Consider the following 24,976-nt stretch of genomic DNA (forward strand, 5'->3'; position numbering starts at 1 on the left):
TTGACAAATCACTCTACACCTTCAAACAACTTGGCACCCTCAAGTATCAAGGAAAAAAATGGTTTCTGACTATTGGAACGATGACTGTGGAAGGACAACATCAAGTTAATGTTAAGTGTCAGACAAACACTGCTGCTACGTGCAACCTCATGAGCTTCATAGACCTGTGCTTGAGATGATGACCTGAAAATGAAACCATCAAAGGTAAAATTGAGGCTATATGATGGAACAATGCTCACCCCAAAAGGGCAAACTAAACAGAACCCAATGCAATGAGAAGAAAGAATATTTGCAGTTCCAAATAGTAGACACTAAGCAAAATCGACTCATCTCAGCTGAAACAAGTTAAAGGTTTGGACTGATAACCCTCCATCTACCAGTAGAGGTTTGCAGTGTTTTGCACAGCACAAAGCCATTGACAGCTGAACAAAATCTAAAAAATTAAAGATGTTTTCACAGGTCTTGGATGTCTTCCTGGTGAATATCATCTTGATGTAGATGAGAATGTGAGACCAACTCAGCATCTTCTGAGGAGAGTTCGAGCTGCTCTCAAGTTCAGCCTGAAAGACAAGATAGAGGAGCTTGAAAAGATGCGAGTAATCAAGAACGTGACAACACCTACAGACTGGATTAGCAGTATGGTAGCTGAGAAAAAACCTGGAAAGCTGAGAATGTGCATAGATCTAAAGGACCTCGGTAAATCTTTGAAGAGATCTCATGGCAACCATTGAAGAAATTTTTCCGCAGTTTGCCATGGCACCCTAGATGCGAAAGATGAAAATGGCAAGTGAAGTTGGATGTAAGTAGCAGTTTTCTGACTACATTCTGGATGCCATTTGGGAGGTACAGATGGTTGTGCATGCAGTTTGGTATTTCTATTGCTCTAGAAGCGTATCAATGTAGATACCATCAGATAGTCAATGATCTTCCAGGTGTAGAATGATTGTTGATGATCCACTGCTCAATGGATGTGGAGATACGATGGAAGAAGCCATTGCAGACCGTGATCAGAATCTAGTAAGACTGCTACTAGAGAGTTTGCCAGATGAACTTGAAGCTGAATAAGAAGAAACTGCAACCGAAGATGACTGAAGTCAAGTACATAGATCATGTACCGACAGTGAAGGAGTCCTCCCTGATCCTGATCAGGTGAGAACTGTAGCAGAGATGCAGCAATCAACAGATGTGAAGGCGATGCTTTGATATGTTAAGATTTGTAAACTACCTAACAAAGTTCTTGTCCAATTTGTCATCAGAGTGTGAACTTCCACTCAAGCTCACTGCAATGGATGTTCAATGGTATGAAGCAGCTTTCACTCGTATCAAACAACTAGTGATGCCAACACCAGTGCTGAGGTACTATGATGTTAATGATGAGGTCGCCCTGCAGTTGTGATGCCAGTGAGACAGGGCTTGGAGCAACCCTCATGCAACAAGGACAACCAGTTGTGTTTGTACAAGAGCATTAACACAAACTCAACAACATTATGCACAGATTGAGAAAGAGTGCCTGGTTAATGTCTTTGCTTGTGAACATTTTAATCACCTGCTCAGGAGAGACAAAGTGACGGCAGAGTCTGACCACAAGCCACTTCAATGCATCTCTCTGAAACCACCTCTATCTGCTCCAAAGCGTCCGCAAAGAGTGTTATTTCATCTGCAGAGATATGATTTGGATGTGAAATACAAGCAGGGGAAGTGGATGTACATCATTGACATGCTATCAAGAGCCGTACTCCCTTTGAAGAAAGTTGCTGATGTTAGTACAGAATGTGAAATCTTCCAGATTCAATGAGAAAAAAACAGCACAGTATGCTTTGGCGGTCATCAATGCAGCAGAAACATTGACTCTGACAGACGGACATCTTGCTTAGATCAAGAAATTACACAACAAGATGCAATACTCCAAGTGCTGTAGAAAGTAGTGATGAATGGTTGGCCTGAAACCATCAAGGACACACCTATTGCTATAAGAGAGTACTGGGAATCTTGTACAAAGGAACTGCAGTCATCATCCCTAAGGAGTGGAGAAAAGAGATGTTAAAGCACATCCATGCAAGCGAGCAAGAAATTGAGTCTAGTTTGAGGAAGGCAAGAGAAGTGCGCTACTGGCCAAACATGAACAATGAGATCAAGGACCATAGTAACCAGTGCAGTGCTTATGATGAACATTAAGCTAAGCAAGCTAAAGAGTGACTCATGACATGACATCCCAGACAGACCATGGATGAAGTCTGGAGTAGACTTCTTCACTCTCACTGGAACTGACTCAGACTATTGGGAGTTAGACAAGCTGAAGTTAATGACCACCAGCGAGATCGTAGAATGCCTGAAAGCACACTTCAGTCGTTATGGCATTCCTGACATTGTGATGAGTAACAATGGCCCTCAGTTCAGGAGTGAAGAATTCAGACATTTTGTAAATGGTTAGGAAATTCAGCACTACGCATCATCTCAACACTAACCCCTGTCAAATGGAAAGGCTGACGCAGTAGTGAAAATTGACAAAGGGATCATTGAAAAATCAAATATATCCAGCACAGATTGGTACAAGACAATCCTAGAGTGAAGAAACACACTTACTGAAGGCAGGGAAAGTTGTCCAGTTTAGCGACCATTGTCATGCTGCACCCAAACTACTCTTCCAATAACTAAAAAAACTACTGAAGCCAGAAGTTGTAACAGGAATGAGTGACAAAGGTAAAGTGAAATGATAGAAAGTCAAATTTCACTTTGATAAAGCTGCCAAATCATTGCCAGAGCTGAGATTTGGAGAGCTGGTCAGAGTGCAAACATTCAACTCTCTCCACAAAAGTCAGCCCACCTGGCAACTTGGTACCTGTGCAGAGAAGTTGTAACCTTGATCATACACGGCGACATTGAATGACCAGATCTATTGTCCTAACTGCAGATATGTACGTACAACTGGAGCAGACAGCTGATGAGGAAAGTGTGGGTTCACCAACCACACAAGGAACTGAACGACTATCAGTCCCAGAGGCCAACCATTCCCCCACAAAGACAACGGATCAGCAGCAACAACTACCACAGCAGCAACACTCGCCATGGCAGTGACATTCCTCGGAAAGGCATCATCACCGCAAGAATGAGTGATCAAACAGCCAATAACAACCCGCACGCATACCATTAGAAGACCTGAATGCTACAAGGATTGTATATGTAATGCACATGGAGGAACAGACAAAGTGACACACTAGAATGATCAGTTTTTCGTTGTAGACCATGTATGTGCCTGACTTGCAGTTGCAAATACTTGCAAGTTGCTTTATCTTTTCATGAAAAAGGGGATGTTTGGAGAAGTGCCTTGGTGCACTGCGGCTTGCCATAGTCATGTGACCTCTGTCATCTTGTGTGTATAAAGGCTTGGGAGCAGAAGTCATATCATCCACTACTTGGAACACACAGAGATTGGTACTGGGATCAAAGTTGTTCACAACTTGCATTCAGTTTACAATTCACATTCAATTTGCTATCAGAAAGACTGAACAGGCTAGGCATCTTTTCCCTAGAAAAGAGGAAGCTGAGGGATGATCTGATCGAGGTTTTTATGATACTGATAGGATCTGATAGGATAGGCATCAAGAAAATATTTCCACTTGTGGGCGAAATCAAAACTCAAGGCCAGATAGCTACAAATATATTTAATAGGGAATTCATGAGAAACTTTTTTTTAACCCAAAGAGCACGCTACCACAAGGAGTAGTTGTGGGAATAAGCATGGATGTATTTAAAGGAAAGCTAGATAAGCGCCTAAGGAATAAGATATGCTGGCAGTGTTAGATGATGAGTGCTTGGAGGAGGCTCATATGGCACATAAACGCTGGCAGAGACCAATTGAGCCGAATGGCCTATTTCCTAGCTGTAAATTTGATGTAATTCAAATATTTCTATGTTACACAGATACATACATGGGGAATATTGCATAAAGATGGGTATGGTTATGTTACCGGACTATTAAGATAGTGGTCTGAACTAATAATCCAGTAGAGTGAGAGTTTAACTCCCAGCTTGGTAGCCTGAAAATTTGAATTAGGAAGAAAATCTGGAAGTAAAAAGCTGGCATCAGTAAAAATGACCATGAAGCTTTTGGATTTTCTGAACTGTAGCTAATTCTCAGCTGCCTTTTGAAATGGTTGAGCAAGCCACTCAGTTATATCAAACCACAACCGGTATTCAAAAAAAAGAGGTCCAGAACCACCAGTTGAGGGCAATTATGAATGGGCAAAAGATGCAACCTTGCTAGTGAAACCCACATCCTGAGAATAAGTCCATAAGACGCAGGAGAAGAAGTAGGCCATTTGGCCCATTGAGTCTGCTCCGCCATTCAATGAGATCATGGCTGATCTGATAATCCTCAACTCCACTTGGAAAATATATACATATGCAAGCACCAGCGGAATAGTGCACAATTATACACTAAGGGAATAGTGCCTATGAGCACACATGTTGTATGCTCAGGGGCACTTGTACACACAGTGATGGTGTGGAGGTAAACATCCTGTGCTAATATTGTAGTCCGATTTAATGCAATAATACCTGTAGCTGTTCAAAGGGTGTTACCAATTACTTTGAGGACTCATTATTTTGTTATGTCTCACCAAGGCTCAGTTAGGTATACGTTACCTAATGCTTTTCTGGATTAATACTCACCTTTTCTGAATATTTAAACTGCCTCCAGTACCTCTCAAACATCTGAGGCTTTGCTTTTTCTGGGTAGCAAGTCACAGTCTTCAAGTAAACCTTCAGATTCTTCTCCAAGAAAAGATTCATCTCACCATAATCATAATCATCGTACCTGTCAATTGGGAAAGGAAACCTTTTCAGTGATTACAGTCAATAATCTCCAGTGCATTTGTGTAAATGATTTATACTGACTATTTCTAAGTTTTTTTTTCTCTGTTACACTATAAATGTTGTATTAGTTTTATTAGATTTGATAGAGGTGGCCAAAGCCATGGGAGATCTTGCCGCCCAATGGGTAGTGTCCCTGACTCTGAGCCGGAAGCTCAGGGTTCAAGTCCTACTCCAGGGGTGGAATTTTATGGACCCTCCCACCGGCATGATTTTCTGGTCCCACCAAAGTCAAAGGAGATCTGGACTGCCGCGACAGGGCTGTAAAATTCCACCCCAGGACTGGATGGAAGGTGCATTCATAATTTGGCCAAACAGGTTGAGTACCAATTTGTAAATTCTTCCAACATATGCCTGTGGCAGGCGGTAAGAGCAGGAGAGATTGGTCAGCCTCCTGCAGAAGGCAATGGCAAACCATTGCATTGCCATGCCAAGCATAACCATGGGCCAAGATATGGAAGTCCATGGTCACCAATGCCCTCATAGGGCGTGGTCCCTGAAGAGAGAGATATTCAAGATCATGAGGGGTATAGACAGAGTAGATAGGGAAAAGCTGTTCCAATTGGTGGAAGGATCAAAAACCAGACAGCACAAATTTAAACCAATTGGCAAAAAAAGTAATGGCGACATGAGGAAAAACTTATTCACACATCCAATGGTTAGGAGATCCTCCGGAGGTCCCCAGCAACACAGATGCCGGTCTTCAACAAATTCGATTCACTCCACGTGATACCAAGAAACGGCTGACGGCACTGGATACTGCAAAGACTATGGGCCCTGACAATTTTCCGGCAATAGTACTGAAGACTTGTGCTCCAGAACTTGCCGTGCCCCTACCCAGCTGTTCCAGTACAGTTACAACATTGGCATCTACCCGGCAATGTGGAAAATTGCCCAGGTATGTCCTGTACACAAAAAACATGACAAATCCAAGCCAGCCAATTACCGCCCCATCAGTCTACTCTCCATCATCAAAGTAATGGAAGGGGTCATCAACAGTGCTATCAAGTGGCACTTGCTTACCAATAACCTGCTCACTAATGCCCAGTCTGGGTTCCGCCACGGCCACTCAGCTCCTGACCTCCTGACCCCATTACCTGGTTCAAACATGGACAAAAAAACCAAATTCTGAGGTGAGATGAGAGTGACTGCTCTTGACATCAAGGCCGCATTTGCTCGAGTGTGGCATCAAGGAGCCCCAGCAAAACTGGAGTCATGGTAATCAGGGGAAAACTCTCCACTAGTTGGGAGTCATATCTAGCACAAAGGAAGATGGTTGTGGTTGTTGGAGGTCAGTCATCTCAGCTCCAGGACATCGCCGTAGGAGTTCCTCAGGGTAGTGTCCACGGCCCAACCATCTTCAGCTGCTTCATCAATGACCTTCCTCCTATCATAAGGTCAGAAATGGGGATGTTCTCTGATGATTACACAATGTTCAGCACCATTCATGACTCCTCAGATACTGAAGCAGTCCATGTCCAAATGCAGCAAGACCTGGACAATATCCAGGCTTGGGCTGACAAGTGTCTAGTAACATTCGTGCCACACAAGTGTCAGGCAATAACCATCTCCAACAAGAGAGAATCCAACCATCGCCCCTTGATGTTCAAAGGCATTACCATTGCTGAATCCCCCACTATCAACGTCCTGGGGGGTGGGGGGTTACCACAGACCAGAAATTGAGCTGGACTAGCCATATAAATACTCTGGCTCCAAGAGCAGGTCAGAGGCTGGGAATCGTGTGACGAGTAACCCACCTCCTGACTCCCCAAAGCCTGTCCTCCATCTACAAGTCACAAGTTGGGAGTATGATGGAATACTCCTCAGTTTCCAGGAAGACTGCAACTCCCACAACACTCAAGCAGCTTGACACTGTCCAGGACAGAGCAGTCCGCATGATTGGCACCACAACCCCAAACATTCACCCCCTCCACCATTGACGAACAGTAACAGCAGTATGTACCATCTATAAGATGCATTGCAAGAATTCACCAAGGCTCCTTAGCACCTTCCAAACCCACAACCACTACCATCTAGAAGGACAAGGGCAGCAGATAGATGGGAACACCACCACCTGGAAGTTCCCCTCCAAGTCATTCATCATCCTGACTTGGAAATATATTGCTGTTCATTCATTGTCACTGGGTCAAAATCCTGGAACTCCCTTCCTAACAGTACTGTGGGTGTACTTACACCACAGGGACTGCAGAGGTTCAAGAAGGCAGCTCACCACCACCTTCTCAAGGGAAATCAGAGATGGGCAATAAATGCTGGCCTAGCCAGCAAAGCCCATATCCCATGAATGAATAAAAAAAATTGGAATGCACTGCTTAACTCTCTACCCCAGAGAGTTGTGGAGGCTAGATCACTGCAAGTATCTAAAGAGGAGGTAGACAGATTTTTGAATATCGGGGAATTGAGGACTATGAGGAGCTGGCACAAAAGGGGAGATGAGGCCTGGGGCAGATCAGCCACTATCTTATTGAATGGTGGGGCAGGCTTGAGGGGCCAAATGGGCTACTCCTGTTCCTATTTCTTATTTTCTTAAGAGTACGGTGGAGGCAGGTTCAACTGTGGCTTTTGGGAGGGAATTGGATTATTATCTGAAAAGAATGTGCAGGGCTATGGAGAGAAGATGTGGGAGTGGCACTGGTTGAACTGCTCCTTCGGAAAGTCAGCACAAAATACAATGGGTCAAATAGCCCCCTTTTGTGCTGTAACCATTCTGTGATTCTGTGACAGTGATACTACTCTTTTTCATCAGTGGATTTTAAACACTGACACACTCTCCAAGCTCCATGATAATACAGGGTAACTTCACTCCCCAGTGTGGTGCTAGGCACAAAGGTTTTGGGTTTAGCGCTTTCTCTCAATCATGGCATCTGGAGGGTTGCGACACTGAGCTGGGGAAGTGGGGAATAAAATCTTACAATTATCCAGTGACTATTGCTCGAAGCTATACTTGTATGGATGCTGAAGATCACACACGAAGAATGGCTGGTTGAACAGGTTGCCAGAAAGGGACTAACACCTGTGGAAACGTATTCTATTATAAGTCCACACCTTGAGGAGGGGAAGAGAGAAAATATTTAAGTTACTCTGGTTATCTCTGTTTCATGAATGGGTTCTTATGACCACAGAAAGAGAAAGAATTGTGGGTGATTTTATATGGTAAGAAAATGACCTAGTTCACATTTCAACCTACACGATATGGGGTTCTTTCCTTGTCTTCTCTCTGAGAGTTTTTAAACTTTTCTAAGAAACCGACTGTTTTATTGAAAATGGTGTTGTACAAATGACAGTTAAAGTTACCTAATACCAAACATGCAGTGTATGTAGTTCCAAATGCCCCTCTTGAGTGCTGAGAAGTCACAGCCTCGCTGTTTGGCCATGGTGCCATTCTTCAGACTGTACACAGTGCGGAACTTCTCGTCGAGGAGGTGGCCAATGTCTGAATACAGCCGGTTCACGAGTGAGAACCCATGGTCTTCCCAGGAATAGTCCTGTCAAGGAAATACCAAATACAACCAGTCTTTTAACATGTGACAATGGCCAGAAGAAAAACAGGATTGGTGGGGAGAAGGACAAAGAAAGGAAGGAGATTGGTCACTTTTTATTTTTGGGCCTTTAAATATGCAACTTTATCATACTGATCAACGCTCTGTATCAAACCTCCACTATAAATCCGTGTGAGCATTAATTTATGCATTGTGGCCTTTAGGCACTCACCCCAGTCGAGTCTTCTACTGAGATAATAGCTCCTTCTCTCATTATCCACGTCAGCCCCTACGTCAACTTCTGAATTTAGGTTGTATAAGCTAACTAAGAGCCAAGGCTCGAACACAGGTTCTTCCTTTTATTATGTAAGTCATTATCAAACCAGGTCACTTGCACCTACAGTTTAATATCAACCTTAATATCAAGCTTGAAATAGAGGCTCCAAAAATGCTACATAAAAGGTTACTGTACAAAATAAGAGCTCATGGTGATGGAGGTGATATATTAGCATGGATAGAGGATTGGCTGAATAATAGGAAACAGAGTTGGGATAAATGGGTCATTTTCAAGTTGACAAGCTATAACAAGTGGAGTGCCACAGGGATCAGTGCTGTGGATTCAATTATTTACAATCTCTATTAATGACTTGGATGAAGGGACCAACTATATTTTGGCCAAATTTGCTGACAATAGGAAAGCAAGTTGTGAGCAGGATACAAAGAGTCTGCAAGGGAATATAGATAGGTTAAATGAGTGGGCAAAACTTTAGTGGATGGAGTATAATGTGGCAAAATGTGAGATTGCAAAACTTTGGCAGGAAGAATAGAAAAGTAGGTTAGTTAAATGTAGAAAGACTACAGAATGCTACAGTACAGAGGGATCTGAACATCCTTGTACATGAACCACGAATGTTAGCTGCGGGTACAGCAAGTAATTAGGAAGGCAAATTAAATGTTGGCCTTTACTGCAAGGGGGATAGAGTATAAAAGTAGGGAAGTCTTGCTACAACTGCACAGGGGCATTGGTGAGACCACACCTAGTGTACAGTTTTGATCTCCTACTTAAGGAGGGATGTACTTGCGTTGGAAACAATTCAGAGAAGATTCATTCGGCTGATTCCTGGAATGAAAAGGTTGACTTATGAGGAAAGGTTGAGCAGGTTGGACCTATACTCATTGGAGTTTAGAAGAATGAGAGATGATCTTATTGAAACATATAAGATTCGGAGCAGGCTTGACAGGGTACATGCTGAGAGGATGTTCACTCTTGTGGGGGAACCTAGAACTATGGTACACAGTTTAGAAATAAGGGGTCTCCCATTTAAGATGGAGATGAATGGTATTGCTTATCTCAGGGTTGTTAAATCTTTGGAATTCTCTTCCATAGAGAGCAGTGGAGCCTGGGTGACTGAATATATTCAAGGCTCAGCTAGACTGGTTTTTGATCTACATGGAAGTCAAGGGGAATTAAGGCCACAATCACATCAACCATGATCTTACTGAATGGTGGAGCAGGCTCGATGGGTCGAATGGCAGATTTCTTATGTTCTTAGTCTCCACCCTTAGTCTTAGATTCAACCCTTGAATCCAGTGACAGTCAGCCTCAGAGCCCAGTCCAGAATGTCAGCTCTTGTTTATTCATTAGAGGAAGAAGGGAACAAGATGCAAGCAAGCAAAAGAAATCAACCATGTTAACTTCAGTGTCAAATTTGGTATAAACCTCTCATCTCTCCTTCCCAACTTTGTAAATCAGTCTTAATTTCAAGTTTCACATATGGGTACCCACAGCCTAAATGTCATGGTAGGGTACAAGCAGCCTTTGCCACATTCTACGGCAGAGATTATACCTGAGCTCGGAAAACAGGCAGCTGCTCTCCACTTCTTCTGGCAAATTCAGGGTAACCAAACTCAGGGTCTTCCACGTAACAGGACAAGTCAGGTATTGTGACAGGTTTATCTTCCAGAGCTGTGTAATCAAAGTCAGAAGCAGGGGATTAAAAGGGATCGCAAAAACAACAACCTTCTCCCTCTTTTTCCACTTTAGTTCTCTGTGTGAGGGTTCTAGTTTTTGTTCCCTATTTTCAATCCCTCTTCTAGTCTTACCAATTTTGCGAGTGATTAACAGGATGACCTGCTCCAAGGCTTTCTGCCTATGCTGCTCGTGTTGACCGCTAATACGACCTGATGAAGCAGCCCAGTAATGACTCTCCCCAAGATTTCCCCTTCTTCCGCCCCTGAGAATGGTGTGGCTGAGATGTGGAGCCCAGTCACAGAGAGAGAGTAAATGTAGATGCCACCATATTACTGTGCGGTACTCTGGAGTTCCAAGACATTTTTCCATCTCATTACTGATTATTTCACATTAGTTCTAAATATGGAGGGGATGCACATGTTAAGGAGAATAGCCTCAAATTCCTGGCAACAGTTCGCAGCAGGCAAACATATTCCAGAGAAAGGAAACTAATTACTGGCAGGGTGAATGAAATACAAGACAGAAGGAATGAAATTAATAGTTGGAAACAGGATTATTATACAAATAAAAATCCAGTTGCAGGGCACCTTGCTTACCCCTGGTCACTGTTGGTGGACTTGTGTCTTTTTCTGTCTCCAATCCAATCCATATTTCTTCCCGCAGCATCTCCTCTTCATTCTCTTTCTCTGCCTGGAATTTCTGCATCCTGTCTGCCAAACATTCGGAATCACTGGAATAATCCACTGACTGAAGAAATGAAAATATAATCAGTCAGCACTGCAGTACTGATGAAAGATCATGGTGCTGAAACGTTAACTCTGTTTCTCTTTCCACAGATGCTGCCAGACCTGTTGAGTATTTATTTTCTGTTTTTATTAGCCCTGGTCTTTCTTAGGCTGTCACTGCACTTGATTGACACCTAACTGAATCATCCTCCTCCTTATTCAGTGGGATTAGGACATTCAGAATCCAACTCCTCTTCTCCCCCAACACCTTGACAAAAGCAAGGCCACAACGTTCAATCCCCGCTCAAATCAAGTGTTGAGCTACAAAACCTCATTACACATGCAGCAAGTCCATGGCCTACCGAAGCCGGGACACACATCTCCACCACCCCGCCCCCCCCCCCCCCCCCACCACAAACTAACCAATATTTATGTTCCTCCCTTGATCTGTTCTACTGATTATGTAGATTCAATCCCAACCAGTGTTCTTGTGTTGTCTTTTCAACTGATGAGAATGAATCAGCTCATATATAAAGGAGACAGCAACAGAGTTCAAAGCTCAGCAGAAGGCTTGAAGGGATGACATTTTTCCCAATGGTTTAGTGGGAAAATGCAGTGAGAAACAGAGACACAGCAGCCAGGAAAGTAAAGTTTAATTCATAGTTGGTGCTGGATTTGCTGATCTAAAGGATAGTAGAATGCAACAGGCCTGAGCACCACAAGGCTATGGAGAGGAAAGACAATGATGGTGTCAGATTGACTGAAGTCCATTGACTTGTGCTGAGAAGTATTTGAAAGAAAAAGATTTGCATTTAAGTGCTTTTTATGCCCACCAAATGTCTCAAAGCACTTTACAGCCAATGAAGTATTGCTCACTGTTGTAGGAAACGTGGCAGCCAACTCGTGCACAGCAAGCTCCCATGTACAACAATGTGTAATAACTAGACAATCTGCTTTTGTGATGCTATTTGAGGGATAAATATTGGCCAGGGCAGCAGGGATAACTCCCCTGCTCTTCTGCAAAAGAGTACAATGGGATATTTTACATCTGCCTGACAGGACAGACAGGGCCACATTTTAACATCTCTTCTGAAAGACCACACACCTCTGATGTACAACACTCTCTCAGTGCTGCAATGGAGAGTCAGCCTTGATTTCTGTGCTCAAGTCCTGGAGTGCAACTTGAACTGGGAACTTTGTAACTCAGAGGCGAGGGAACTATTAACCGAGGCACCACTGTATTGTGCTTAAATGCTGGATGGGGACAGGAGTGGGCTCAGCTGTGATACGTAACTGGAGTTGAATAGCCTTCTGAAACTCAGGACCAGGATTCTGTCAGAGAGGCAGAAGCCCTGATGACTGGCCGGGAAAGCCAGCGGCTGTTCAGGGAAGCCCCAGCTAGTTTTTAGGTCTGCTGTGCAGGTAATGAGCTGCTATTGGGGCTCCCATCCCAATGACCAATCTCACCAGCGGCGGGGGGAGGAGACTGCTAAATGGCTACTTAAATGCATAATTGGCCACTGAGTGCAAGGGCCTTTATCATCTTCCGCATGGCGGTGAGGTGACGGGAACTCCACCCCTCACCATTTTCCACCTCCACCTCCTATCCCTCACTAGCAGGCTACATAAAGTTCAGCCCTCACTGTCTCGTTAATGACCAATGGTCATTAGGATGTGGTGGTCATTTGGATGTGGTACCAGTGGAACTGCACTTCAGCAACGGTCAGTGTCATGAGAAATGGGGAGTAACAACATAATTTTGTTTGGGATTACTGCACCTACATTTACAAAAGACTGCATATGCACACCCCATCAAATGTAAATCCATTTTTCAAAATGGTGGAAAAAAAATTGCACTGCCAGTAAACAACTGCACAATCAGTGGAAGAAGTTGGGCCTATCCACTTAGGCGCGAAGCAGCCATGTGGTTCTGTGAAATATTATTGGTAAAGCCACTTCCAACTCAAATAAAATGATTTAATAAAATTCCGCCCTGAAAAAATACAGGGGTGCTCCTGAAAATGGTTCTCTGCTATATGAAGGGTTATAACTGCAATTCGCTACCCATCACAGAATCTTCCTGTGTAAAGTTAGCCAGGGCTCCACTGCACTAGTACTGTAGCTCTCTGTACGACCTAACATTAACCCTCCCACCCGTACCCCCTCACCAACAAGATATTGCTTACCCTTCGCCTGCGATGTGCCAGTGAGGGGTCTGGGATGTTGCCATTCCCATTCGTTGTGTCGCCAGAGCACTGGTTGTTAATCGACGATGGCCTTAAGACATGGCCACCCTCGTGTCCTCCCTCAGCACTTATCCCACAGCCAAAAACAAAACTCGCCAGCGAGTGGTAATGAGCCAGCAGCACAACCCCATGTACCAGCTCTGCCAGTGACCAACAGTGCTCTCCAATTTTCAGCAAGTTCTAGGTAGATAGAAAATGCAAAATTTTAAGAAGGTAGCGAAAAATATTTTGATTTGATTTTTTTTTTCCCCTGCTTCATTTATTTCATTGCTTTTTCTGGTTTTTTCTCCCACAACGGAGAGAGATACTCCCAGCCTCTAATAACATTATTCTGAACTGACTCCAAGGAGTAAGGCAAGAGATATCAGAGAATAGATTTTCATCAGATTTGCCCAGTAAAAATATTTGGCTAGTGCACTCTACAAACTAAGAGGGGATTTTGATGGAGTAAATAAGGAGAAACTGTTTCCTGGTAAGAGTCTCCAAAACAAAAGGACACAGTTTTAAAATGTTAACTATATTCCTCTCCGCAGATGCTGTCAGACCTGCTGAGTTTTTCCAGGTATTTTTGTTTTAGTTTTGACACAGTTTTAGAAGTAGCTGGCAAAGGAACCAGGAAAAATTAGGTTTTATTTTCCTTTTGGAGCAAGTTGTTATGCTCTGGAATGCACTGCTTGAATCTATGGTGGAAGCAGATTAAATAGTAACTTTCAAAAGGAAACTAAACTCGAAAAGGAAAAAAAAGATATGCAGGGCTATGGGAAAGAGCAGGTGGGTAGGTCTAATTCAATAGCTCTTTTGAAGAGTTAGCACAGGCACAATGGGCCAAATGGCCTCCTTCTGTGTTGAATGATTCTATGAAACCAGAACAAAGCTGGATCTGCAGTACACAGACACTACTGATCTACTTTTGAATATAAATAACAATTGATCAAAATTGTCTTGCCGTTTTAAGTTTACCACTTTATTTGTGTCGATATGATCAAGTCACGGGGAGTCCAAATATGTAGGATGTGGTTGAACAGTGGCTCAGCTTCAGCTTTAGCCCAGATGGTATGTTCTCAGAAGGTTGAATCTCACCTCGATGTGTTGCTTGGTGATCAGCCAGGGCCTATGTGCCAGGATCTTGTTGATCTCATTCAGGTTCCTCAGTCTCTGAGGGATACAGTCGAGCCCCTGCAGCCACTGTGGGTCACCACCCACCTGCAAAAACTGATTAATGTGAACCTCCACCAAATAAGAGGACTGGTGTCGGGCTGCCGCCTAGATAGGTATGTGTGTTTGAGAAAGAAAGAAAAGAGTGAAGGTTTAACAAAAAAGTTCAAGATTAGGACCTGAAGCCACAGTAAATTAAACAACATTCCTTGATGGGTCATTGCAGCACATTATGTGCCACTGAGGGAAAGAGGTGCAAGAAATAGGAGCAGGAGTCTGCCATTCAGCCCCTCGATCCTGCGCCACCATTCAGTAAGATCACGGCTGATATTCTTCCTTAGCAATGCCTTCCTGCACTACCTTCAATATCCCTCAATATTCAAAAATCCGTTGGTCCCTTACTTGAATACACTGACCGACTAAGCACCACACCTCTCTGGAGTAGAGGGCTCCAAAGGTTCACAACCCAAAAGTGGAGAAATCTGAACCTCACACTGTCTAGAACAGCCAACCATTTGAGTGAAGGACTTGAGGACTACTGGCATCATGAAATGGTATCATCATTTTGAGGAAAACTGAATTCTCAAACAGCACTGAACACATGTCCACGGGGAAAGAATCAAGGGCTTGCTCCACCTGAGAGCAGATAATGGACTCTATACTCAGCAACCACTTTACACTATATGCTGATACAGGGGGGACATGGTTCGAGGAAGAACAAATAACTCCTGGGATTTAGGCACCTGTGAGTTTCCCTGTCTTTAAAGACAAAATTAATTTAAAATGAATGATTTGGTTTAAAGAAGCATCCTCACCAAGAAATCCCCCTTTATAAAAATAGTTTCAGAGAATAAGTATTTTTGTATTCATTTTTTGAGCATTTTATAAAAATAGTGAACATTTAAAACATCAGGGGTGCTCTCTGGTGGGAATTATTGAGCTTGAGTGATGCAGGAGCTGGGTTAACGGGTGGAGATTCTCGTTGAGGCAAGATGCTGCTGAGAGATAACTGAGGTGAATATCACAAAGGAGTTGGGTTGATGTTGGTGATGGTGTGGTCATTCCAGTCATCAACACAGAACGCTGGTTCGATGAAGTTACTGAAGTTAACATAAAGAGGGAACCGCTACAGAAAATGGGGGAAGATTTCACACCCTTAGTGAAGTGATTATTCTTCCCTCACAATCCCTATCACAGAGATAGCTCAACATCAACTGTGCCTCGTTCATTCAGCTCCTTCAAACTGCTGCATTAACCCATTGCAGTTAGTATTCCTGATGGCATTCTTTCAATAAAAATGTTTGAAACATTAACTAGAACATAAGAAAGAAGGTAAGAATTAGGAGCAGGAATTGGGCATTCAAGCCTGCCCCGCCATTCAATAAGATCATAGCTGATCTGTCCCAGGCCTCAACACCTTTTGTGTCAGCTCCTTATAGCCCTCAACTCCCTGATATTTCAAAAATCTATCTACCTCCTCTTTAAATGCTTTCAGTGATCTAGCCTCCACAACTCTCTGGGGTAGAGAATTCCAGACATTCACTACCCTCTGAGAGAAGAAATTCTTTTGCATCTCAGTTTTAAATGAGTGTCCCCTTATACTGTAACAATGTCCCCTAGAAGTAACAGGGATTTCCCTAGAGCAAGTAAAAAAGCCCCTCCTGGGCTGGAAATGGTACACATATCAAATAGGCTACAGGGGAACGGCACAAACAAAAATTCCCTAAAACGTTTTGAGACTGGAATGAAGGCCAGCAGAAGACATCGAGATTTCAGTGTGGTGTTGAGTCTGATATGGACACTGTTGCTAACGCCAGGCTGAAATGGCGTCCTACCTCTCAGTGACTCAAGACAGAGACACAAGGACCCAAGAAAACAATGAAAGGACGGTGAAAAGGACTTGTATAAGGATCCTGATTTGTTTAAATAGCCTATTTGCCTACAACATATTTATTTAAGTGCACCTCACTATATTAGATTATTGCAGCATTCCAGCTCCAACAGTGGACGATGCTTACCAGGACTAGACATCACCGGGAATTTCAACTGCTTCAGTGGGCAACCTGGAAAACTCCATTGATGACATACTGACCTCTGTGAGAATTCTCTGCTTCAGTGCAACTAACACCTGCTCTAGAGGATGCTTCAATTTTAAAATTCTCATTCTTGTTTTCAAATCCCTCCTTCCCCTTGCCCCTTCCTTATTTCCATGATTGCTTCCAATCCTACAATCCTCTGAGAAATCAGTGTTCCTCCCAATTCTGATCTGTGTATCCTCAATTTTAAACACCCCATCATTGGCTGAGGTGCCTTCAGCTTTCAAAAGGTGCCAGGCTCTGGAATCCCATCCCTAAACCTCCCTGTCTCTCCTGCTCTCTTTCCTCCATTAAACCTACCTTTCTGCCCAAGCTTTTATTCGCCTGTCCAATAATCTCCTTATGTGACTCGGTGTGAAATTCTGTTTGATAATACTTCTATGAAGCAACCTTACTACAGGTGGAGGTGCTTGTATAAATGCAAGTTATTGTTGTTGACTGTTAGAGGTTGAAAACATGAGATATGATCCAGCAAAAAAAGAATGAAAAAAGGTAAAAGTTAATCATAAACCCTCACCCCTCCCCTTCTTATAATGTGTTAACATCCAACAAAGCACATGTTTGCTCCCTTCACAAATGTTCCTCTACACCAGTCAGGTCTGTGACTGAGAGGCTGAGCTGGTCACACTGCTCCAAGGGTAGCCATGAGGGGGCAGTGTGACAAACCCCAGTAATGTGACACACCCCAGTAGTGGTACCTCTTCTGCAAGGAGAGGTCAAAATCCGAAACTGGGTAAAATGGATGCTGTGCCCTGTGCATTAATACCACAACAAATCGCACTATATTCTAAAGCTTGGCAGAAAAGGCACAATGACATTACCATGATGGCGATGTAGTGTCGGTAGTGGAAAGGGAGGGGTCCATCCATATGCAGCAGGTAGTGTTGGGTTTTCAGGAATGACTCCAGGTACTGAGGGTGGCATCCCATGAGCTGCACGACTCCATCTAGGCAGCTCCTGCTGCCCAGTGCTTTCACAAACAACAGGTGGGTCCGCTCATTCTCTGCACCCATCTTGTTGATCTAACATTAAAAACACACAAAACAGAAAAGTCAGTATAATTTCTTAAAATCCATTCACTTCAAAGAAGTCAGGCTAACTATTAAGTTTATCAATTTCACAAGTTCTTTAACTCCGCTTACACCATCTGCTCCCAAATGTGGAAAGGGGATTTGCACGTCAAGATTGCTGCAGTAACACTATAGATTGTTGCAACTTTTAACCTTCCCCATCCCCTGCTTCGTGTATGTGCAACTTGTTACATTGTTTTATTCCTTATATGTGGCTGGTGAGTATTTCCTAATTAACTTATCTAAACTAGGAATTTCAATTGGGGTAAGCAGAATACTGATTGAAATAATAAGAATTTAAGCACAGGCAGGGCTAGAGCCATTAATTAAAATTTAATTAGTAAAACAATTAAGTAATTGAAACACTAAAGATGGCAGGGCAGGTGATGCGTTGCAGCTGCGGCTGATGGACAACAGACTGATCCAAGGCAAACACGTCTGCAGCAAGTACAGGAACTTCGGCTCAGAGTTAATGAGCTGGAGTACCTAAGCTTTGGACACTGTGATGCATCAGGGAGGGAGAAAGTTACCTGGATATTTTGTTCCAGGAGGCAGTCACGCCTCTTAGGCTGGGGTCTTCTGATTTGGTCCATGGCCAGGGAGAGGAAGGCGTGACTGCGAACGAGGCAGCTGTGAGCATGGAGAAGGGAGCAATGGAGGAACCTCAGCCTTTGTAATTGTTCAACGGGTTCGAGGTTCTTATAGCTTGTATGGGCTGCAGGGTGGATGAGCAAACTGACCATGGTACAGGCATTCAAGCAGGGGGAGTTAATAGGAAGGTAGTGGTAGTAGGGGACAATACAGACACAATTCTCAGAGAGCGAGTCCAGAAGGTTGTATAACCTGCCCGGTGCCAGGGTTCAGGACATCTGCTCTGGGCTAGAGAGGGACTTATAGAATGGGAGGGGGAAGAATCCAGTGTCATCCATGTAGGTACCAATGACATAGATAAGACTGGGCTAAATTAAAAAACAGAACTTCAAAAATCTCTGGATTATTACCTGAGCCACAAGCAAATTGGCAAATAAGATTAGAGAGTTGAATGCATGACTCAAGGATTCACGTGGGAGAAATGAATTTCAATTCATTGGGCACAGGCACCAGAACTGAGGAAAGTGAGAGCTGTACCCATTCTGATGGTCCTCACCTGAACCAGGCTGGGACCAGTGCTCTGGCGAGTCATTGAGCTAGAGCAGTAGAGAGGGCTTTAAACTAAATAGTGGGGGTGAGGAAAGATGTGATAAATTAAAGTGAGAGGACAAGGCAAAAGAGCAAGATAGCATTAAGGGAAATGATAATCAAAGCGTGGCAGGAAGCAGCAGAGTGTACAAACTTAAGAGTGCACCAGCAGATAAGGCTAAGCATGCAAAAATAGTAAAGAAGACAGAAATCAAGGCTCTGAATATGAATATGCATAACATTCATAATAAAACGGATGAATATCAGCTCAAATAGAAACGGATATGTAAGATCTGTTAGCCATTAGAATCATGGCCGAAAGGTGACAAAGCTGGGACCTGAATACTCAAGGGTACGTGACATTTTGGAAGGACTGGAAACCAGGAAAAGGTGGTGGGTTAGCTCTGTTAATTAAGGATGACATTAGTATAATAGTGAGAGATTACCTTAGTTCTGAAGATCAAGATGCAGAATCAGGCTTGGTAGAGATAAGAAATAGCAAAGCTAAGAAGTTCCTTGTGGGAGTAGTTTATAGGTCCCCGAATAGTAACTACGTTATAGAACGGGGTATACAGGAAGAAATAGTGGGGACTTGTAAGAAAGGTATTATGATAATCATGGGTGATTTTAATCTACATATAGATTATATGAATCTGATTGGCAAAGATAGAACGTTTTCAGGACAGTTCTTACAGCAACACATTCTACAGCCAACCAGACAGCAGGTTATTCTAGACTAGGTAATGCGCAATGAGACAGGATTAATTAATGACCTCATAGGAAAGGCACCCCTATGGAACAGTGATCATAACATGATTGAATTTTCCATTCAGTTTGAGGGAGCAGAGTAGGTCTAAGACTAGTGTTTTAAACTCAAGTAAAGATAATTTTAAGGGTATGAAGACGGAACTAGCTAAAGTGAACTGGGAAATCAGGTTAAAGGATAGGTCAGCAGAGACACAGTAGCAGATAATCGTCTAGAGAGAGTCTGGGGAATTAATAATGGAAAATAGGGAAATGGCGGATGCACTGAATAGATAGTTTGCATCTGTCTTCATTGGAGAAGATAAATTACATTCCAGAAATAATTGTACATGAATATGTGAAAGGCAGGGAGGAATTTAAAACAATTACAATCACCAGGGAAAGGGTATTGAGAAAATTGTTAGAACTAAAGAATGACAAGTCCCCAGAACCTGATGGACTTCATCCTAGGGTCTTAAAAGAAGTGGCTGCTGAGATAATAGATGCATTGGTTTTAATTTTCCAAAATTCCCCAGGTTCTGGAAAAGTTCCATCAGATTGGAAATTAGTGAATGTAACTTCTCTCTTCAAGAAAGGAGGGAGACAGAAAGCAGGAAACTTCAGGCCAGTTAGCCTAACATCTCTCAAGCAAGATGTTGCAATCTATTATTAAGAAGGTCATAACAGGACACTTAGGAAATCTTAATGTAATCAAGCAGAGTTAGCATGGTTTTGTGAAAGGGAAATCATGTTTGACTAGTTTATTAGAATTTTTTGAGGAAGTAACAAGCAATGTGCACTTGGTGCACTTGGATTTCCAGAAGGTATCTGACAAGGTGCCACATCAAAGGTTACTATGCAAAATAAGAGCTCATGGTGTAGGGGGTAACATATTTGAATGAATAGAGGGTTGGTTGGCAACAGGAAACAGAGTAGGCATAAATGGGTCATTTTTAGGTTGACAAGATGTGACAGATGGAGTGCCACAGGGATCAGTGCTGGGGCCTCAACGATTTACAATCTATATCAATGACTTGGATAAAGGCACTAAATGTATGTTTGCTGAATTTGCTGATGACACAAAGATAGGTAGGAGAGTAAGTTGTAAAGAGGACATAAGAGGTTTGCAAAGGGATACAAATAGGTTAAGTGAGTGGGAAAGAATTTGGCAAATGGAGTATAATTTGGGAAAAATGCGATCTTGTACAATTGGGCAAGAGGAAGAGGAAAGCAACATATTACTTAAATGAACAGAGATTGCAGAACTCTGAGGTACAGGGGGTTCTGGGTGTCCTCTCACATGAATCACAAAATATTAGTATGCAGGTACAGCAAGTGATTAGGAAGGCAAATGGAGTATTGTTGTTTTTTGCAAGTGGAATGGAATGTAAAGTAAGGAAGTTTTGCTACAGTTGTACAGGAGGTTGATGAGACCACACCTGGAGCACTGTGCACAGTTTTCCTCTCCTTATTTAAGAGAGGATGTAACTGCATTAGAAGCAGTGCAGAGAAGGTTCACGTGACTGATTCTTGGAATGAAGGGGCTGTCTTATAAGGAAAGGTTAGACAGGTTGGGCCTATATCCATTGCAGTTTAGAAGAATGAGAGATGATCTTATTGAAACATATAAGATCCTGAGAGGACTTGATAGGTTGAATACTGAAAGGATGTTTCCCCATATAAGGGAGACGAGAACTAGGGGACACACTTTAAAATAAGGTGGGGGGTCTCCCATTTGACACTGAGAGAAGGAGACATTTTTCCCTCAGAGGGTCATTAGACCGTGGAATTCATTCCCCTAGAAAGCAGTGGAGGCAGGGCCATTGAATATTTTTAAGGTTCGGTTATATAAGATTCTTTTCTATCAAGGTAGTCAAAGGGTATAGGGGGTAGACAGGAAAGTAGAAGCCACAATTAGATCAGCCATGATCTTATCAAATGGAAGAGCAGGCTTGAGGGGCCGAGAGGTCTATTCCTGCTCCTAATTCATATGTTATGATGTTATATTTGCTCACTAAGCTAGCATAGGCCAAGCTCCGCCTTTGGTGGAAAGTATCAAGTGGAAAAACACTTGCTTCCCTGGGAGTGGGATAAACTTGGAGGGAAGGGTCACTCATGTTTCTGTAATATATGCCTAACGTCTGGTTGCACAGCAGCTCAGGTAGAGATGTTTAGGAGGAAGGCCGCACATTTACCCTCTCGTCTAATATTCACAACAAGTGCCGATGACGAAAAAATAAACTAAAAGTCTGCAATCGTAAATGGTTGGCAAAAGAAATTTCAACCTTTCGAATGATTGTTCTAGAAACGTCTTTTCAAGACTCAAGATTAAACTGAGCCATGCAGACTACAAAAGCCCCAGGTTATTTCTAGGCTGGGACAGCAATATGGGTCACTAGCTGCATTCGGGCTTGGGAGTTGAAAAATTAATCAGGCAGGATTCTGATTCCTGATTTTTATTCGGTGACCTATTGGACTTCAGAATGATAGAATTGGGTTGGCAATGATGTCCCTATGATTGAACATCACACGTGCATTAGCTAGGTTCACACGTGCAATAGCCAGTGGACAAGGTGCTGGTGGGTGGGAGGTGCCTGTAGAACTATCCCACAGTATTAAGGCTGCGCTTTCAGAAGGGAAACAAAGGTAACTGGAAGGACTGAAAAGATACATGAACCAATTTTATGATCACACGCCATCACTGGGGTATCTGACATGCTGGGAGAGTGGGTACGTTACCCCTATGGATTTCTCAATTACATTCCCTCGCAGGGGAGTTTTGCCCACCAGGAGTGTGCATCTCTAAAATAAGCCCATTCGATATTTTTTTCCTACCAGAATGGCTCATTTTCCAAATTTATTTGCAGTAAAACAGAATTAATTTGAACATTACCTCATGCTCTGGTATCAATGGATTTTGCCCATTGGTACATGGTCGAGGGACCCTGCCTGCCCGGTCCTGGAAGAGAATCAGGAGAAGAAATGTTACTAAACGCCAGACTGATGTACTATTCAGCTACCTTTCAAAGCTCTTTTCACAACTAGGCAAGCTTCAGTTAATTTCCTTTTATTTCTTTTTCATATATTTAGAAACTTGGCTAAAAGGTCAAGGCCCATTGTACAGAACACTGGCACGGTTTAAAAGAACAAGAGGAGGTAAATCAGAAAACAACCATTAGACAATGCCAGGTTTGGTTTCAAAACCCCGAGATTCTGGGTGGAAAGGGAGGAGCTTCTAAAGATCCTGGGGACAAATGAATTAAAGCACCAGGCAGAGTGCTGACTCTTAATTTCAGCAGTGTGCAGACTGAGAGATGAGGAAGAGAGGTGTATTTGGGGTTTAGACGAAACAAGAGAGGGAAGTTCAGGACAGGACTGACTACAGTTGCAAGGGCTAAGCTGAAAAAAATGTGGAAATTTTGCAGCAGAGAGACCAAGGTTACCAAAAGTTCCAGCAAAAGTTGCAAGGAATCCACGGGCTGAATCTTTGGCTCGGCAAGCCGAGGCGGGGCCCGCTCGCCGAGGTGTAAAATGACACATGGTGACATCGGGCGTGCGTCATTCAGACTTTCAGTTTGGCGGGCGCACACCTGAGTCGGCTGCACGCACGCTGAACTGTCAAAGGCCTATTAAGGCCATTTAACTCTCAATTAAAATAATTAATGGAGCTGCCCGTCTAACCTTAAGGTTGGGGGGGGTGGGGGGGCAGGCGAAGAGCCCAGGCGGCCTTTGCATTTTTCATGGAACCTCATCCACGGGCGGGATGAGGTTTCATGAATCATTTTAAATTTTGACAAAAATTTTCATTGAAACTAATGCATGTGTCCCAGATCATGTGACAATTTCACATGAGGGGACATATCATAAAAATTTTCTCGTTACTTTATTAAACTTTTTGGACTTAAAACTGACCTCCCTGGGGCACCTCTGTGCCTCAGGAAGATTTCTATGCTCTTTCCCAACTCAGGCAACGCGCCCCCCCCCCACCCCACTGCCCTGCCCACACAGGGAGCACACAACGCTGGGCGGAACTTAATTGGCCTGCCCAGGTAAAATGGCAGCGTGGACCTGATCTGGGGCACCGATTGGCTCCATGCCATGCCCGCGTCCGACCCCGCACAACCCCCCACCCGAAGGGGGAGAAAATTCTCCCCCATATTTCTGGCACCACTGGCTACTGCAGACTTGCTGCTTGTACATGAATCTTGTATCATTCACTTGCAATTAGAAACCTTTTCAATAAGATCTGTTGAAGGGATGTCTTACCGCCGACATTTTCATAAACTCTTCAAAGGACATAGATTTCAAGTTAAGTAGGCAAAAAAACCCAGGGAAGAAATGAGAATTAAAACAAAAAATACACTCCTCAAAACTTACCTCTGCAGCCCAGTTTTTGGTCACCTGTCCTAATGTTTCTGTATGTGGCTTGATTGATTACACCGCTGTGAAGCAACTTGGGACGCTATATAATTGCAAGTTGTTGGGTGTAAGGGCAAAGAGCGATAACAAGATCCGGTACAGCTATCATACCCTACATGACAAAATAGCCAGCCAACAATCTCTAGGTTCAGATATTAATAAGTATGAAAACGAGGTACTGTTGGGTGGTCCTTGCCTGTGGAACAATACCCAAGTATAAGGCAATGCCTACAAACAAAATCAATCAGTCCAACAATTGTGCAGCAGGCAAAGCTGCTTAAAATTCTGGCACTGAAAAGCTTTACAGTAAACACAAGACAGATGAGGGGGTTTCAAATAACCCAGGACGCAGAACAGCACGTCCAGCTCGTACTGTGGAGATCTGCAAATATATGTCTGTGGAGTGAAATGTGGAACAGTAGTGCTGCTCGTATCTAGGTCGTGTCAACACAGTACTGAAGTGATAATCTATCAGTGTATTCTGAACTTCATCTATCACGTTTCACTAGTGTGTAGCTGGGCAGAGAGGCATGAATGGAGGATAAAGAAACACCTAAAAGCTGAGGGAGTAAAGTATTGTAGCAAGGGGAGAAACAGAGGCAGAGAACATAAAAAAAACAGAAGCAGAGGGAGAAAGCAAGCAGTAGGAGAGAAATAAATATCGACAGAGAAAAACAGGAAGAGAAAAAAGACTAAGCAGAACAGAAAACAGGAGGGAAGAACAACAGAAACAGAGGTAATAACCGAGCTAGCGATAGAAGAATGAAAGTTAGAGAAATGGAAAAGACGGAGGTTTAAACATATAAACAGCATCACAGATAAAGAGGGAGACCAAGAGAAAAACACAAAATGGAGGCAAAGAAAGTGACAATAAATGTTGGTCATAACTAAATGATTATTAATGGTCAAAGGTCAGTTATTACTCACGTTGGAAAAGATCACGGCAACATTTTAAAGGAGCACGGTATGGTTTTGCAGAGTTAACTGGCACTAACATGCCC

The 24,976-nt window shown here is 43.2% G+C and overlaps 1 protein-coding gene across 2 annotated transcripts in view; it reads right to left on the bottom strand.

The window, feature by feature from the left end:
- Positions 1 to 24,976, bottom strand: part of LOC121282306 (sestrin-1-like) — a 56,698-nt gene that overhangs the window by 4,503 nt on the left and 27,219 nt on the right. For both annotated transcript variants that reach the window (XM_041195967.1, XM_041195968.1), the window contains 8 exons: positions 22,450 to 22,515; positions 17,385 to 17,585; positions 14,393 to 14,575; positions 13,253 to 13,492; positions 10,938 to 11,088; positions 10,217 to 10,335; positions 8,185 to 8,375; positions 4,672 to 4,816 (listed from right to left, as the gene is read on the bottom strand). In XM_041195967.1, the coding sequence (XP_041051901.1) occupies positions 4,672 to 4,816; positions 8,185 to 8,375; positions 10,217 to 10,335; positions 10,938 to 11,088; positions 13,253 to 13,492; positions 14,393 to 14,575; positions 17,385 to 17,585; positions 22,450 to 22,515 (1,296 nt within the window). The remainder of the gene's footprint in view (positions 1 to 4,671; positions 4,817 to 8,184; positions 8,376 to 10,216; positions 10,336 to 10,937; positions 11,089 to 13,252; positions 13,493 to 14,392; positions 14,576 to 17,384; positions 17,586 to 22,449; positions 22,516 to 24,976) is intronic.

The sequence above is a fragment of the Carcharodon carcharias genome, chromosome 9 (genome assembly GCF_017639515.1).
Source record: "Carcharodon carcharias isolate sCarCar2 chromosome 9, sCarCar2.pri, whole genome shotgun sequence".
Taxonomy (NCBI): Eukaryota; Metazoa; Chordata; class Chondrichthyes; order Lamniformes; family Lamnidae; genus Carcharodon; species Carcharodon carcharias.